General features: G+C 47.0%; 1 protein-coding gene across 1 annotated transcript; it reads right to left on the bottom strand.

Annotated features, from left to right (window-relative positions):
- Positions 1 to 5,905: 5,905 nt before the first annotated feature.
- On the bottom strand, positions 5,906 to 14,290 carry LOC132319106 (exocyst complex component 7-like). Its single transcript, XM_059829014.1, has 7 exons — positions 14,191 to 14,290; positions 13,303 to 13,368; positions 12,050 to 12,234; positions 11,273 to 11,378; positions 10,552 to 10,774; positions 9,073 to 9,240; positions 5,906 to 5,949 (listed from the first exon to the last, which is right to left on the bottom strand). The coding sequence occupies exons 1-7, from the start codon at positions 14,248 to 14,250 to the stop codon at positions 5,906 to 5,908; spliced, it is 852 nt and encodes a 283-aa protein (XP_059684997.1). The 5' UTR covers positions 14,251 to 14,290.
- Between the last annotated feature and the right edge of the window lie 228 nt (positions 14,291 to 14,518).

Below are 14,518 nucleotides of genomic sequence, written 5' to 3'. Positions count from 1 at the left end.
ACAACAAGAGACTAAATTAAGGCAGAAAAATCTTCCTCTGCCATTCTGCTACCTAGCACAATCTGGCATCACTCCGAATATCTCTGCTGCAGTGGCGTATGAAGCAATACCAGCCAGCTCTCAGTAGAGCTCAGGTTGCGTCCTGTTCAGTTAAGACGAAGCAATAGTGAGATTTGCTGAAGTGCTGACAAAAGGTGTATTCAAATGTTTTACACTAATGTTTCTTTGGCATAGTCATCTAGAACCTATATCCGTAAGTGAAACAGCATAAGTTTTTCTTTTCCTCTGTATCACTAAAAATGTTTCTATATACGTCAGCTATGCAGAATACTAGTTGAAATATGTGAATATCAATGATCATTTTAAGAATATTTAATGTTGTCATATTACACATGCTTACAGTTTATTTCAGAGCGTGTCTTTTCTCTTCTCCCATTTCTACTTCTCGAGTGAATCCTATGAGGCACTACCAGAGGCCAGAAGTGAACAATAAAAGACTTCAATACCAAAATATATTCACTTGAAACCCAGTACTGTGTACCTGGTTTTTAGCAGGTTTCTTTAGCATAATAGCAACAAAGAAAGACAGAAATCAAGCGGAAGCTAAAAATAAAGATTGTATGTACGTTTTTGTACATGAAAGTTAGAATTATTTGGAGTCATTTTATCTGTAGAGTGTCCTCACCTTCAAGACAAGGGTTTTTAAAACACCGGATTTGAGCAAGTAAAGACAATGCTGGCCAGCATTTGTCTTTGTTCAGATAACATTTCCTTTTTGGCCTCTCAGTTTAACGGTATTGATAGTTGGAAAGTCTTCACTAACATACAGTTAAGCATGAAGACAGGATGCAGTAACAGAATATCTGTTTTCTCTTGTTTGTGAAACACTTCAGTCCTGCACTGCTTATCACCTTACTTAAGTGTGCTATTTTTTTCCCAGCTGTTAAAGCAGAAAATCAGAAATTTTGTCTTTGACAAAACCGTAGGTGAAATCAAGTTTCAGAGTATTCCAAGATAGAAAATAGAATCTGCAAGAAACACATACCAAACCGCTTGACAAAAACAACTACAGGATCATTCTCTTCTTCTCATAAGAAAGCAAATTAGGAACAAAAGAACAAGTTCTACAGAGGTAGAAAATTATTTTTACGAATGCTTGCTTTGCAGATGAATGGAAACATAATTCCACAAAGAAACAGAAAGCAGAATGCACGACAGAACTCGGGACTGCAGAAGCAGTCCACACATACTGCTGCAAAATTGTTGAAGGACAACCACAAACAAAATTTTAAAGTGTTTTCATCTCTTTCTCTTTGAGCGTCTCTCCCCCAAATATAATGAATTTTGCTAAGGGCCTGGACGCGTGACAGAGCAGCACAACCAAAAGTAAAAGCAACCCTTGAGCCTGTTCCCAGATCACAAAACATTCTGTGCCTCAATGAACCATAAGCATTTAGTTTTGTCGGCAAACGAAAACTTAATCTGAGTCTGTGATTAAAACATATTCCTACCTCAGGATCATCGTCATCAAAATCACGGTAAGTGGAATGATCAGGATTATTCATTTTATCCAAAAGTTCAATAGCAAGACTTGGATTTAATGGCTGGGTAACAAAAAGGATGCTGAAAGACAGAAGGAAAAACACAGATTAAAATTCCAACCACCCATATTAAGCACATTTTAATTTTAGAACTTAAGAAAAATCCCACACATAAATTTATACCTGTAGTAACTTTTCAGCTGTCGGTCTTCTTTTAGCATTTTTCCTAAGTACCGTTTTCACAGAATGATAGAAACTATTGGACCTGTAAAAGGAAGTGGTAAACATGAGAATCAATTGCCCAGTGAAATACATGATCATTATCTACTGAAACAGAAAAGTACTTGCCATTTCATTTTGTCCTTTAATTCAGGAGGCTGGCAGTTGCTTTTCATCATTAGCAAAAGCGCTCTAAAAAAACCAACAGTATTTCTGTGGGTGACATGGCAGTACATTATCTGCCATGAATTTTGAATACATTGTTTAGTTGGCAGGAAGAAGTCCATCCGTTTAAGAGATGCTACCAGGACAACATGACGCGTTTATGCAGCAAAAGGAGTTGTCACAATTTCTATCACGTACATCCAGAACACTTACAACCCAACACCCTCGCAGTACCCCCAAACACCACAAGCACCCATGCAGCCACTACTCCAAATGGATGATTTGGGAAGCTGTACTTACACACCACGCTTTAACCCTTTGCTCACCTCACGGGATGTAGGTCAAACATTGGAGGCTGAAGCTCAGCGAGCTCTACAGCAGTTATTCCAGCTGCCCACAGATCACAGAGGTGCTTATAGCCACCTTTTCTTCCTACTGCAGCAACTTCTGGCGCCATCCTAAAGGGTAAAACACATTTTTAGATAAACTTCTCGCCACAAATCAAACATTCTTCTGTATGCAGTGGTTTACTACTCTTTTTCCTAAAGCTCTCAATCTATAAGCTCACAGCATATACACTTCCACACGTGGATATATACACAGGCGTGCTTGTCTGCGCGCACATGTGTGTGCAAAAAGTTACGTAATGTATACATGAAGTTCTCCTCAATCACCTTCTAGTAACTAACAGGCAGTTTCCAAAACAGCTATTTCGCTGTTTCCAGTGGATGAAACCAATCTGCCTCAGGCTGTTCTGCAGGCACACAACAAACTGCCCCTCCACAGCCAAAGAGCCTAAGGGGTAATTATTCAGCTACAGTAAAACCCAAATAATATCCACATTCACACACTGCCCCAGAAAGCGATCAACTGACTTTGAAGAGAACAATTCTAACCAGAAAGAACTCACAAAATGTCAGCGGGGCTCCTGTCATTCCGGCTCGGCTCGACTCCGCTCGGCGGGACTCGGCGGGACTCGGGTAGTTTCGGCTCCGCTCCGCTCGGCCCGGCGGGACTCGGCTCAGCTCGGGTCGTTTCGGCTCCGCTCCGATCCGCGGGCTGGGCCGGGCTCGGCTCGGCTCGTTTCGGCTCGGATGTTCTCGGCTCGGCCCGGCGGGACTCGGCGGGACTCGGATGTTCTCGGCGGGACTCGGCGGGACCCGGCGGGGCGGGTCTGGGCCGGGCCCGGTGCCGGTGCCGCAGCCCCCGCCCAGGCGAACCGGCCCGGGCGCTGCCCACGCAGGAGCTCTCCTCGGGCGGGTCCCGGGACACCCCTGCCGAGCTCCGCCGAACCCCCCTCGCTGGGCGGCAGCCGGCGGGACCGAGAGACCCCGGCGGGCGCAGGGCAGAGGCGCGGCGGTCCCGGCCCGCCCCTCCCCGCCCCTCCCGGGACAGAGGGGTCCGCAGCGGCTGTCCCGGGGCTGCTGCCCCACGCCCACCCGTGCGGCGGCACCGGAGCGGGTGGAAGAGGCCCCCGGCTGCCGACCCCAAACGCGCCCCCCCGCAGGAGCTCCCCGGAGCGAGGGGGCCCTGGCCGGGGACGCCCGGCGGGCTCCAGCACCCTTCCCTGGAACGGGTTTATTTAAGCCGGTCCTCTGAATCCCAGCATGGAAGGTTTGCTGCTTTTCCTCAGCTGTGGAAGCAGGGCTTCGCAGGACGGACCATTCCTGTCCGGTAGCACGTTGCCTGCTCCCCAGAGCCACAATCGCAGCCACTGGGTTAGAGCTGCAGAAAGAGGTGCCTTTCCGAGGGGTATTTTCTGAGCACACTCAACATAGACCCATCACGAGCCCCACAGCCAAGACAAGGAATGATCTCGGGCGTTACAGGAAGCGATAAAAGGGTGACAACCTCTGGGCTCAAGAGAGCGACTGCAGCAGCAATTCCCATCACAGGCATCATAGAATAAGGGATGCTGCCCACCCATGTCTAACTCGCATTAAGTCACCCTAATCCCCAAGACACTTCTCTTCTAAGGAACTGCAAATCAATTAAAACCATGGAAAAAAAATAACACTGGGTTAAAAAGATTTATACTTAACACACACACAAAAAACAGACAGAACTGAACAAAAGCCAATGCTGGATATACAGCTAGAAAGCACAAAACAAAGCATTAATGTGACAACTGAAGACTAAGCGCTGCTTCCACATTAAAAGGTTAGTCGTCATGCAACAAGCTACAATTATCACAAGCACATGGACACCCTCTCACAGCAGAGCTTTGCTGTTGCCTGCACAACAGGGAACAAAGTTTTGGGAAGGTAGAAGGAGTTTCTATAGGAGACCTGAGTAAATGGAGAAGGATCCAAGAAATAAAAATGCTGCTGCCAAAATTAAGAATTGTTCTTCCGCTTCAAAGTAATAAACACTTCCAACATGCAAAAAAACCCTACTTCCACCAGTAACTGTAAGCCACAGCGCAGCTTGGAAATGAGTGTTGGCTGCCCAAGTGCTGAGGGCCGCTATCCTGAGGGGAAGCCCAAGTACACACTGCTGCAGAACAGTATCCTGGGGTGCAGGACAGCTCGATCCCACGAAGGGATACGCCGCAGGGGGAAGGAAACTTCAGGTCCCCCAGACAGTGCGTCTCTAATGGGGGAGAACAGGAGAGAGGTGTTCCCACTGAATTACCAAGCTGCCTTAACCTGGGGCACTTACTAAGTAACAGAACTTGTTGCCAGTGAAACATTACCTTTTAGGAACCATTTTTCTTCTACCAGTTCAGAGTGTTCTCAACCACTCAGTAAAGTAAAAATCATATCCATAAAACACATTCTTCCAGTAGGAAACTTCTCCCCTCTAACCGCACACCAGGGAGGAGGGAAGACTTACACCCTCGCTGTGCTGATGCATTTGCTCCTAGCCTCTGCCATACGACCAAGTGAGAGGGCTATGCCTCTTCTTCCAAGCTTCCTGAGGCCCTTCGTACCCAACACTTCCACTTTATTCTTAGCTGCTTTCAGAAACCTTAACGGCTTGGGCACAACAGCAAGTTCCCCTGAGCAAGCAGGGCTGTAGCAAGCTCTGGAGATAGGCACTAAGCTCTTTCTTACTGCTGTTACCAGGGCCCAGCTGATGCAGAGCAGCTCAACCCAGGTACTGTTCTTCTACCAGTTCTTTCATCTTCCCCCACTTTCAAGCATCCAGGGGGAGGGGGGGGAAAAAAAAGAATAAAAAAAGAGGGTAAATTGGTGTGAGAACCAAGCAGACAGTACAACTGCTGCTGCTGTCAATAGGATCTCACTTCACAGGTATGCAGCCCACATCTCCACAGCCCACCCCTGACAGTTTCTTCTCAGATGAGCTGAAACACCACTGCTGCATTTTATTTGCATAAGCACAATTACCTGTGTTTACGCTGACACACACTGAGTGTTCAGTGTTCACGGGCATCACTTCAGTGCTCCTGTATCCCTCTTACTTAGTATTTTAATTAGGCTTTAATGGATTCTAGTGGAAGCCAAATGCTTTTGTTCCACAATTGTTTTCCCCTGTTAGGCAGCTCGCAAACCAAACGGGACCGGACCACGTTTCAGCTACTAATGAAAACATCACATTCAAGCTAGGCAGCGATCAATATGGGAAGCAGGAACAGGCTCTTTGTTCTGCCACACAAAGACTCCACAGCCTGCCTTCCAGGTAGTACCTCACCGCTAGGTAAACTGGAGCATTAAGTAAACTGAAAAAGGGCTCCCCTATAGCTTGAAAAGAGCCCCCAAAACCCCCAAAAGTCAAAAAAACACCTGAAACTTCTGCTCCTGTGGCCCAATTGTTAAATAAAATGGCTTTGGGGCATGCATGAGGCACAGTTTTCCAATTGCACATTGTTTCTCTCTTCCATTAAGCAGTTTCCTAACCAAGCAGAAGGGCAACGCATCCTCTTTTTTTAAGCACCAGCTGCAGGAGTCTGTCAGCTAAAGTTCTCCGGCTTTTTTGTAGGCAGCAAAGATGGGTGCCCCTACCAGCACCTTCTGGCCCTATCCTTCCCTGGCAATGCAGAGCTTCTGAGCTACCTGCTGCTCTAAAGCCAAAAAAAAAAAAGCACTGGGTCTACCGGAATCACAAAGAAGAGGTATTTTATGTGCATGTGTTTGCAGCAGGATGATTTGGGAATCTGAATACACCTGCCCTCTGAGACAGACTGCTGACATTTCAAACAGCAAACTACAAAAAAAAAAAAGCCCACAGATTGCTTCATCAGTTCAACTTGACTTGGCAAGTTTCATTTAAAGAGGAGACAACTTTACTTTAGAAGCACCTCCAGCAGTCAGATTTTCAACTGCATGCTGTAACAACGGGAGACGGTACAGGGTACATCAACAAATAAAACACTAACGCAGAGATTAAGACCCTCTGAAACAACACATGGATATGGAGCATGTTCTCCAGAATCCAACATAGTACCTGGGGGAGACGCGGGGTCCTCTGCTTTGTTACCCTGTCCCTAACACCTCACCTTCCCTTTAGCTGTAGCCTCTCTTGCTCTTTGCTTTGTGGGTAAACAAGTTACAGCACATCAGATTTAGTTTGTTATTTATCCCTTGCAACAGGTTTAAGTGTGCATTGGGGTGTGCACTGGGATATTCTTCCTTAAGGAAATCAAATTGGAACTGTGAGAAAACCCCCTTGTCTGAAACCCAAATTGGCAGAACTTGACTTTACTTACTGAAGCAGTAGCACAGAAAAAAAATTCTTTGTCCATAATTGAAAAAAGGCTAAAACCAGGGGAATCAAACACCACCAGATGAATATTGCTATGAAGAGGGCCACTGTGCCAGTGCGAAGAGGGTATAAGACCTCCACCTCAAGAGCTGTCCTTGAAAGCTGATGGAACTGCAGAAAAAACAGTGAATCTCTGCTCAAAGACTATTTTTTTCCTCCATTTTTAATTTCACTTAAGTAGAATTTAGTAGCCAGAAGAGATGGCTGGTGTATGAGGTTTAACCACCCCTGTCCTTCAAGAGCTACAGTCTGGTTCTCTGTCCTTGTTCACAGAAGATTGGAGACAAATTAGCCACTATCTTTTCTTGAGATTAACAATACCCCAATAGATCATTTGAAATGCGCTTTCCTTCATACACTGTCAGCTCTTTAAGTGCATTCACACCAATGCTCTGGGCCTTCTAGCTGGCCATCTCACAAACTCCAATTAAACTGGGCAAAAAGATGTGAAAATCTCCTGGCAAACCTACAGCCGAGACATTCATCATGACAAGTAATTCTGGATGGCCAAATGCATCCATTTTGGAGGAACCCTGTTGGTAGAGAACAAATGCTTGTGCTCTCAGACATGTGGGCTCCTTTCTGTACTCTCTGTGTGAGCATCCAAGATCTGAGACCCATTAAAAAATCCTAGTGATTTTCTTTTCATCTGCTCAAAAAAAATCTCATCCATCTATTTACCTAGGGTATAGGGGAGATGTTACCATTTGGCAGGCTGCTCAGAAATGTTTGCTGACCCTGCTAACTTCACAGCAATCAAAACCCAGGGACCTTTTCAGTATCAGGTGATAACCAAGAACTGTGGACCAAACCTGAAGCACCTGCAACCCGAGTTCCCCATGGCTCAACTACAGATCCCCATCTGGCATCTTTCCAGTACAGTGCTACTGAACCACACAAAAATAATTTTTACCTATTGGAATCATGTTGTTGGGCAGGAGAGACTGCTCAGGAGCTGAACACAAATGACTGACATCATGCTTAGGAACCATTTAAACCACTGATTTTCTGCCATCTGCAGCATAGCTAGTTCTCCTCAGCAGGAGGATATTGTCCTCTACAGGCCTCCCAACACTGAGGGCAAATTCTTAGGCAAATAACTACCTGTCAAACTCCAGAGGAAAGCCAAGTGTGGGGTAAGACATACTCTTGTCAGGTGGTGCTCTGCTGACAGGGCAAAATCCACTGAAATTCACAGACTATCTGCATTCACCAACTGCAACTCACACATCAGCTTTCAGGAACAGCTCCAGGAAACAGCAGCAATGGCACAGATTGATTTTAAAAGACCAGAGGGGTTATCTCTGGATGTCACAGCCTTCCCCAGCCAGCCCCCCTTCTCCAAATATCCCAGGCACACTCTCTGCTTTAGCAAGAAGAGACCCAGCAAAGCCTCTCCACACACAGAAGTGAAGAGAGCGAGCACCAGGGCCAGCACACGCGCACATAGACACACATTACCTGGGATGAGGACTGCATTCACATCAGGATTATAAAAATAAACACAGCACAATTAAAATGGGTATTTCTTTTCCTCCCTTTCCCCATCCCATCCATTCCCAGTCCCTAGCCACATTTCTTACTAAGTTTTTGAACCCAATAAGAGTATTTGACAACACAGGAAAAAAATATTAGGGTGGGAGAGTATTGGCCAGGTAAACCCACAGAAATACGAACTTCTCTGATTTTGATCACTATTGCAGAGGGTGCTGTGACACACAGCGGGACAATATCGCTGTGCTGCTGCGGGAGGTATGTGCTAGCTTTTGCTGGCCCTCCTGGCTGTGCTCCCACTAGATGGCACGTTTCAGAGATGGGAATTCCAGCTCTGCGCTCCGGTACACCGGAGTGAGCGGCCTCACCAGCTGCAGAAAATGCAGCAAAACTCCATTATGAGGAGAGGTGGAGTAAGCCACCAACCACATTCCTAGTTCCTCCAAAGACAAGCCAAGGCAAAAGCTTAACAGCCCTTCCAAAATTGAGACCACTTTGGATCTCATGTCAGTAGGCACCTACCTAGTCCCCATCTCAAGTCCTGATGAGTTCTTGGTTTCCTAGCATAGTAATAATTTATTCATAACTAATGATTATTAAAGTGATGTGTTTTATCAGATCACAGTTTTCTATTTTGCTGTGGCACAGTCTGTATTCCATATTCCAAGGCTGAGGACAGGTGCTCTCTGATCATATCCTTTTATAGCCCTTTTATAACAGAGACAGAAAATGCCTGTAGCCTCAATGCTGAATCCAGGGCCGAGAAGAGGCGCTTATCTCCAAAGTCTTACCCCTGCTTCTGTCCTAAGCGCACATTTTAGACACAGAGGCTACCTCAGCAGTGAGAAGGCCTACAGATAGGTGTTTGATAGCCAGGCAAGAGGATACACAGTACAGCAATCCCCCCCCCACCCCTTCAAGAACTCACCTCGTCTCTTGAGTGGCTTTTTGGTGGGGGTGTCCTTCCTTTTGTTCTGAATGGCAGGGGAATATGGCACTCCAGTGGAGGAGCTGTTCTTACGGAAATGGTCTTTCAGCCCCTTGATGGAGCGGTCAAGCTGGACAGAGTGGATTTGGAAATAAACAGGCACAAAATCTAGGGAGACAAGGTAGAAACAAGATTATAGGCAAACAGGGAACACTATATGATAAAACAAACCTTTCCTGAAACACTCTGTGCCCCTAAGGGGCCCTAGTAGCATTGATGTGGGACCCGAGGTGTTTTTCCCTCCCAGAGCCTCTCCTATTTTCTTCAAAAACTACTACTTCTTCTTCCTTCCCCCACAGTATTCATTCCAGCCCTCCCACCACACACAACAAGTCTGTGCACCAAGAGCACATCAGTTGTGGAACTGATGGGAGACATTTGTGCAAGACATTGTCAATTCAAGTGCTCAGTTTCTAACATGAGAGACTTTACACACTGCTCAGGATTCAGGGCATTCAGGAACTAAATGAGGCGTTCATCATTTGAAAGCAGAATACAAACTGACTAACAAAATATGCTATATATGCTTCAGTCGCCTTTGATCATGGAAAAGTTCTTAAGAAGCTTTTAAAAGATGTTTGTCATACTTGGTAAGCACAGTAATCCCCACTCAGAAGCAAATCATTGAGGTGGGGGGTGATTCTAGTAGCTATATGTATGTGAAAGTACAGGTTTCCTGTAACAAGTCCACAAAATTGTTCACTCCCAAAGAAAAAGTTAATAAAGGAGTATAAAGCTGTAGGCAGATTTTGATGCTGCAGAACAGGAAAGAAGAGACATGTACTGACTGAAAAAAGTCTTCTGTGCTGCTTCCCCCTCCCAGCCCTTGGTCACATTTACTACAAAAAGTTCTGTTCATAAATAGTTCCCAAATGGGAATAAGTGACCAGTGTCTCACACATTTATAACACTTATAATGATGGAGCACTAGATAGTTGCAGCTCCATCAGAAGGCATCACAGATGCAAGTTCAATGGATTTCTGCCGTAGGACAGGCTATGCATTAAGACAATTTATGCTTTATTTACACAGCTCGCTCTCTCATCATATTCACCAGATCATTCTGTTCAACTGACAAACCATCACTCACTATAAATGCTGTAAAAAAAAAAAAAAGGAGGATCTTAAGAAGGTGATTGAAAGGAGACTGAACTACTCACCTAAAAGGTGCCACTAAGGCAGTCACTAGTTTTGCTAGCGCTGCTAGCTACCAACAGCAGTGCGAGTCATGATTTGTTAGCCACAGCAGCACCTGAGCAGAGGCTTCAAGGCTGAAGGTGTGTGATCTACAATCAAAGCTGTACAGGGCTACACACAACCCTCAACACCCTACTTTTGGTCTCAGCCACATGCGGTAAGTAGTTGGAGAGCACTCACCTGATACAGAACTACAAGGGAACAATACACAGCACTACCAACCTTGATTCCTGCCGTTTTCCACCAGCCAGCCAGAAATGCGGATGATATCGTGCAGGACGCTCTCCGGGAGGTGCTCCAGAGACATCTCCTCCTGCATCTCCATTTCATCATCCCCGCTGATCAGGTCCAGGATGAGGATGGGTGGGACCGGCTTGCTGTGTCGTGTCATCAAGCTGCGGAACTCTGACTCCAGGGACTCCTTGCCCCTCTCAAAGAGGGATTTCTGGCACAAAACAGCAGAAGGACAGAAGCAGCACAGGGCTTCTGTAATCAGTCACTCACAAGTATTTCTGTATAAGAACGTACTTTCTGCAGCGTTTCTAACCACATGCTTCAAACTCCAACACCTGTAACTAAGAAACTTTTAAAGCAAATTAAATTAAAAAAGGCTTGGGAGTTGCTCAGTTTTCAAGTGGGATTTAAACAGATCTCCCATTCCGTTCAAGCAGTTGAAGGACTGACAAGAGCTGCTCAGGAAGAGGTTCAATCAACTCCACCACACGTGCAAGATGCACTTTCAGAAGTCCTATGGCACAGTGCGTAGAGAAAGCAAAACGCCACAAGCAGAAACACTGCTGAGTGCAGACTTAAACAGAAGCCAAAACAATTGTTTCTTTAGCTGTGCCCAAACACCTTCTTTACAAGGCAGCAAGCAAGAGGGCAAGCAGCAGGGCTACATCTGTCCCTCTTACCCATGCCAGGTTCCAGACCCATGACCTACCACGCGGTTCAGCTCTGGGCTGTCTGGATTGTTGTCCTGGAAGTATTCCACCGCCTTCTGGATTTTGTCCATGCAATTCAAGTACTCCTCCAGCCTCCCAGTGGGGCTGAAAATAAAACCAAAAAGAAACAGAAGCAGCAAAGAAAGAAGGTATCAAGAAAGCACCAGACCAAACTCAGGATAAAAATAACAAGGAACATTTAAATTGCCTTTTCTTCAACTAGGAGGAGGTCATGGGATTCCCTTTTGCCTCCACTCAATAGCACAGCAGAATACCCAATCCATGCAGCAAGTGCAGAAGTACTGATGATGGAGCAGCACACAACTCTCAGCCTTGCCATCCTTTCCCAGTCAGGCCCTGATGGGAAGGTAGAGGAAGCTGCACATCCCACCCCAGAGAAGGGCCATCACAGCACCTTCCCAGAGACTGAAAGCAGGCTCCAGAACAGTTCTGAGTCATCCTGGATGCAGCGACAACATCAACAGGGCAGGAAGAACCTTTGGGAAAAGGGTGGAGGAAAGAAGAGAAGCCACCAATGCTCATGAGATTCATATGGCAGCATGTCTGCAAATCCTGGAAGAGACACCAGGGTCTGAGCAGACTTTGCCCTCTGGGGATTGCTGAAGGTCAAGTCAGGCAGCTTCATTGTGGACTGACAGTGGGAAAAGAGTGTGGGAAGGGTACAAGGAACATTACGATGAGTGTGTGGAGTCAGGTCCCCTACCAAAAGTTCAATAGGATGAAGCACCCCAGTAAGATCTAGCTGCTCAACTCACCCTTCCTTTAGGATCTTCTCTGTGTCCTTAGCCACATGGTAGTAACTGATGACGTGATCCAAGCAGGACAGGGCCTTCTCCACGTTCTCCTGCAAGCGCTGCAGGTTCTCTGTCTGTTTATGGACAGGGATGATCGAGTTCTCCAGCTTCATCAAATGACTTTCAAAGGAGGAAAGAATAGAAACCTACACGCCAAGAGAGAAACAGAGAGCTGAGGACATCCTTCCACCTGGACCCATACAGTTGGACAGCAGTTAGAGCAGGGCAATCAGGGACCTTCAAGTCCCAGCTTCACTTTTTGGGCTCTGCTACTAATTTGCCATGGCTCCTAAAGCAGGCTGTTTAATCCCTCTATGTCCTAATTTCTATTAATAATCACAAAATAGATCACCTGCCATACAGAGACGGGCCAAGCTTGAATTAGATGTTTGTAAAGTGTGAAGCTAATGTTTCCAGACAGTACTAAGGAGGAGCAAAATTTTATTTGACAGCAGAAAACAAAACCACAGGAACTGCCTAGAGGTGCCCTAGGTAAAAAGAACAAAAACATAAACCGGCTGCCACTTTGCTCCATACCACTAAGACCCACATATGAGATGCACAACACGACGACACAGGACCAGTATAGCGAGAACCTTCTTTTCCATCATAGACATTTAGTTTTTAAAAGGGACTGCGATATTGCTTCCGAAAGGTGGAAAACCTCTTAGTAAGCTCATAAATGGAGCCTTAATGTCATCTTTTCCAGCAAAAATGTAATTCTTTCAAGACTCACTCCTACGTTATGTTTTCCACACTTCTCTGGCAGTGCCTCTATGACCTTCTTGAAGCACTAAGCCCAAAACGGGACATAGTATACTAGCTGAGGGCTTAGGAGCAATTAGAGCGTGGTAATTACTTTCTACCTCCTAAGCAGAACACTCCCAAAATAAAACTCCAAACGAGCCCTGACTTTAGGAAGCAACAACATGATGCTGTTGCACAAACTAGTCTGGGGTCTATTAATACCTATTCCCAAGAGAGAGGACAGACTCATTTGAGCCCTCATCTCCTCAGGAGAGAAGCTTAGGATTTAAACATTCACCAGTTTCCCACTTCGCCCAGCCACTGAAGTGTAAAACACAGATGCAGAGCAAGTGGTTCATTACTCTGCATTCCTCAGATAGGCACAATGACAGCCTTGAAAACAGACTGTCCTAAGAAAAAGTAAACCAAGGCCCAACATTAGGGCTGAACTTCAAGGACCTCCTTACCATGTTCTCTGTAAGCTGGTCACTCTTCTCAAGGCTCTCTTTGATAAAGGACAGGGGTTCTTCTTCCTGTCAGTAGGATGAAAAACTAGTCTTCAATTCTGAACATGGAGCATTTAAGTCACTACATGCTATACGTACGTTTTTACAAGTCCTGGTAAACACTGCAGCAAACAATGTTTGATCTGATGCTGACACCACATTTTAATATGCCACCTCTTCGCAGAAATCACAACTGACCCAAGGTGAGAGACACATAACATAAGTGAGGGTTTTATGGATTACTCATTTCCCTCTAATATCCCAAGCCCATGAGCCTTAGCACACTGAAGTCACAGCACAATATAACGTTAACACCTTTACCACAGAGGCACACTGGCACAAGACCACATTTGCCTGCCACAGCACAACACAGGTGTTGCACAGGCACCATCCAAATCCCCCCCACAGCCGTGAACTCAAGCAGCCAACGCAAAGCAAACACCAAGGGCTGTTTTCAAGTCACCAAAGCCCAGAGATGGGGTGGGGGGGATGGACGGGACACAGCAACCTGCAAGGGCTGGCCCCACAGGCTGGACCTGGGGACCTGAAGGGAGAGCCCCCAGAAGCTACCAGGCCCTAAGAGCGGGGCCCCAGCCCCAAAGTGGGGGGCAGAAATACCTCCTGACCCTGAAAACTAAGGGCCCTCGGCCCTGAAGGGGACCTGGGGATGCTGACAGGCCCGGAGCGGGGCGACCAGGCCCTTAGGGGGCCGCGGGACGCTCCCAGGCCCGGAGGGGGCCTCCGTGCCAGCTCCCAGGCCCATCTCCTAGGCAACGCGCTGGGGCTGCGGGCCCGGGACCAGGCCCCGGCCCCGGCAGGGCCGGCAGCAGGGCCCTAGCCCAGCCCTACCTGCTTGAGATTGCCCTCGATCGCCCTCCTGCGGGCCGACACCTCCTCGGCGGGGATCATCCTGCCGCGGAGCGCCGGGGCCGCGCTCCACCGTTCAGTCCCACTGCAGACACCCTCTTCCGCCCTCCCGTCACTGCCGCGGCGCCATCTTGGGAGCGGCAAGACACATTGAGCATGCGCAGCACGACCAAGGGCCCTCTGGAGAGTGGTCTCCATTTGCGTAGGGGCCGGAAAGGCACCAGCCCTGAACGCGCATGCGCTGTTGTCCCAGAGGGGAAGAGGCGCATGCGCACTGCCCCTCGTAACGGGCGGTTTGGGAGTAGTGGGC

This window comes from Gavia stellata, chromosome 24, assembly GCF_030936135.1.
Source record: "Gavia stellata isolate bGavSte3 chromosome 24, bGavSte3.hap2, whole genome shotgun sequence".
NCBI classification, from domain to species: Eukaryota; Metazoa; Chordata; class Aves; order Gaviiformes; family Gaviidae; genus Gavia; species Gavia stellata.
This window is presented reverse-complemented; position numbering and strand designations above follow the sequence as displayed.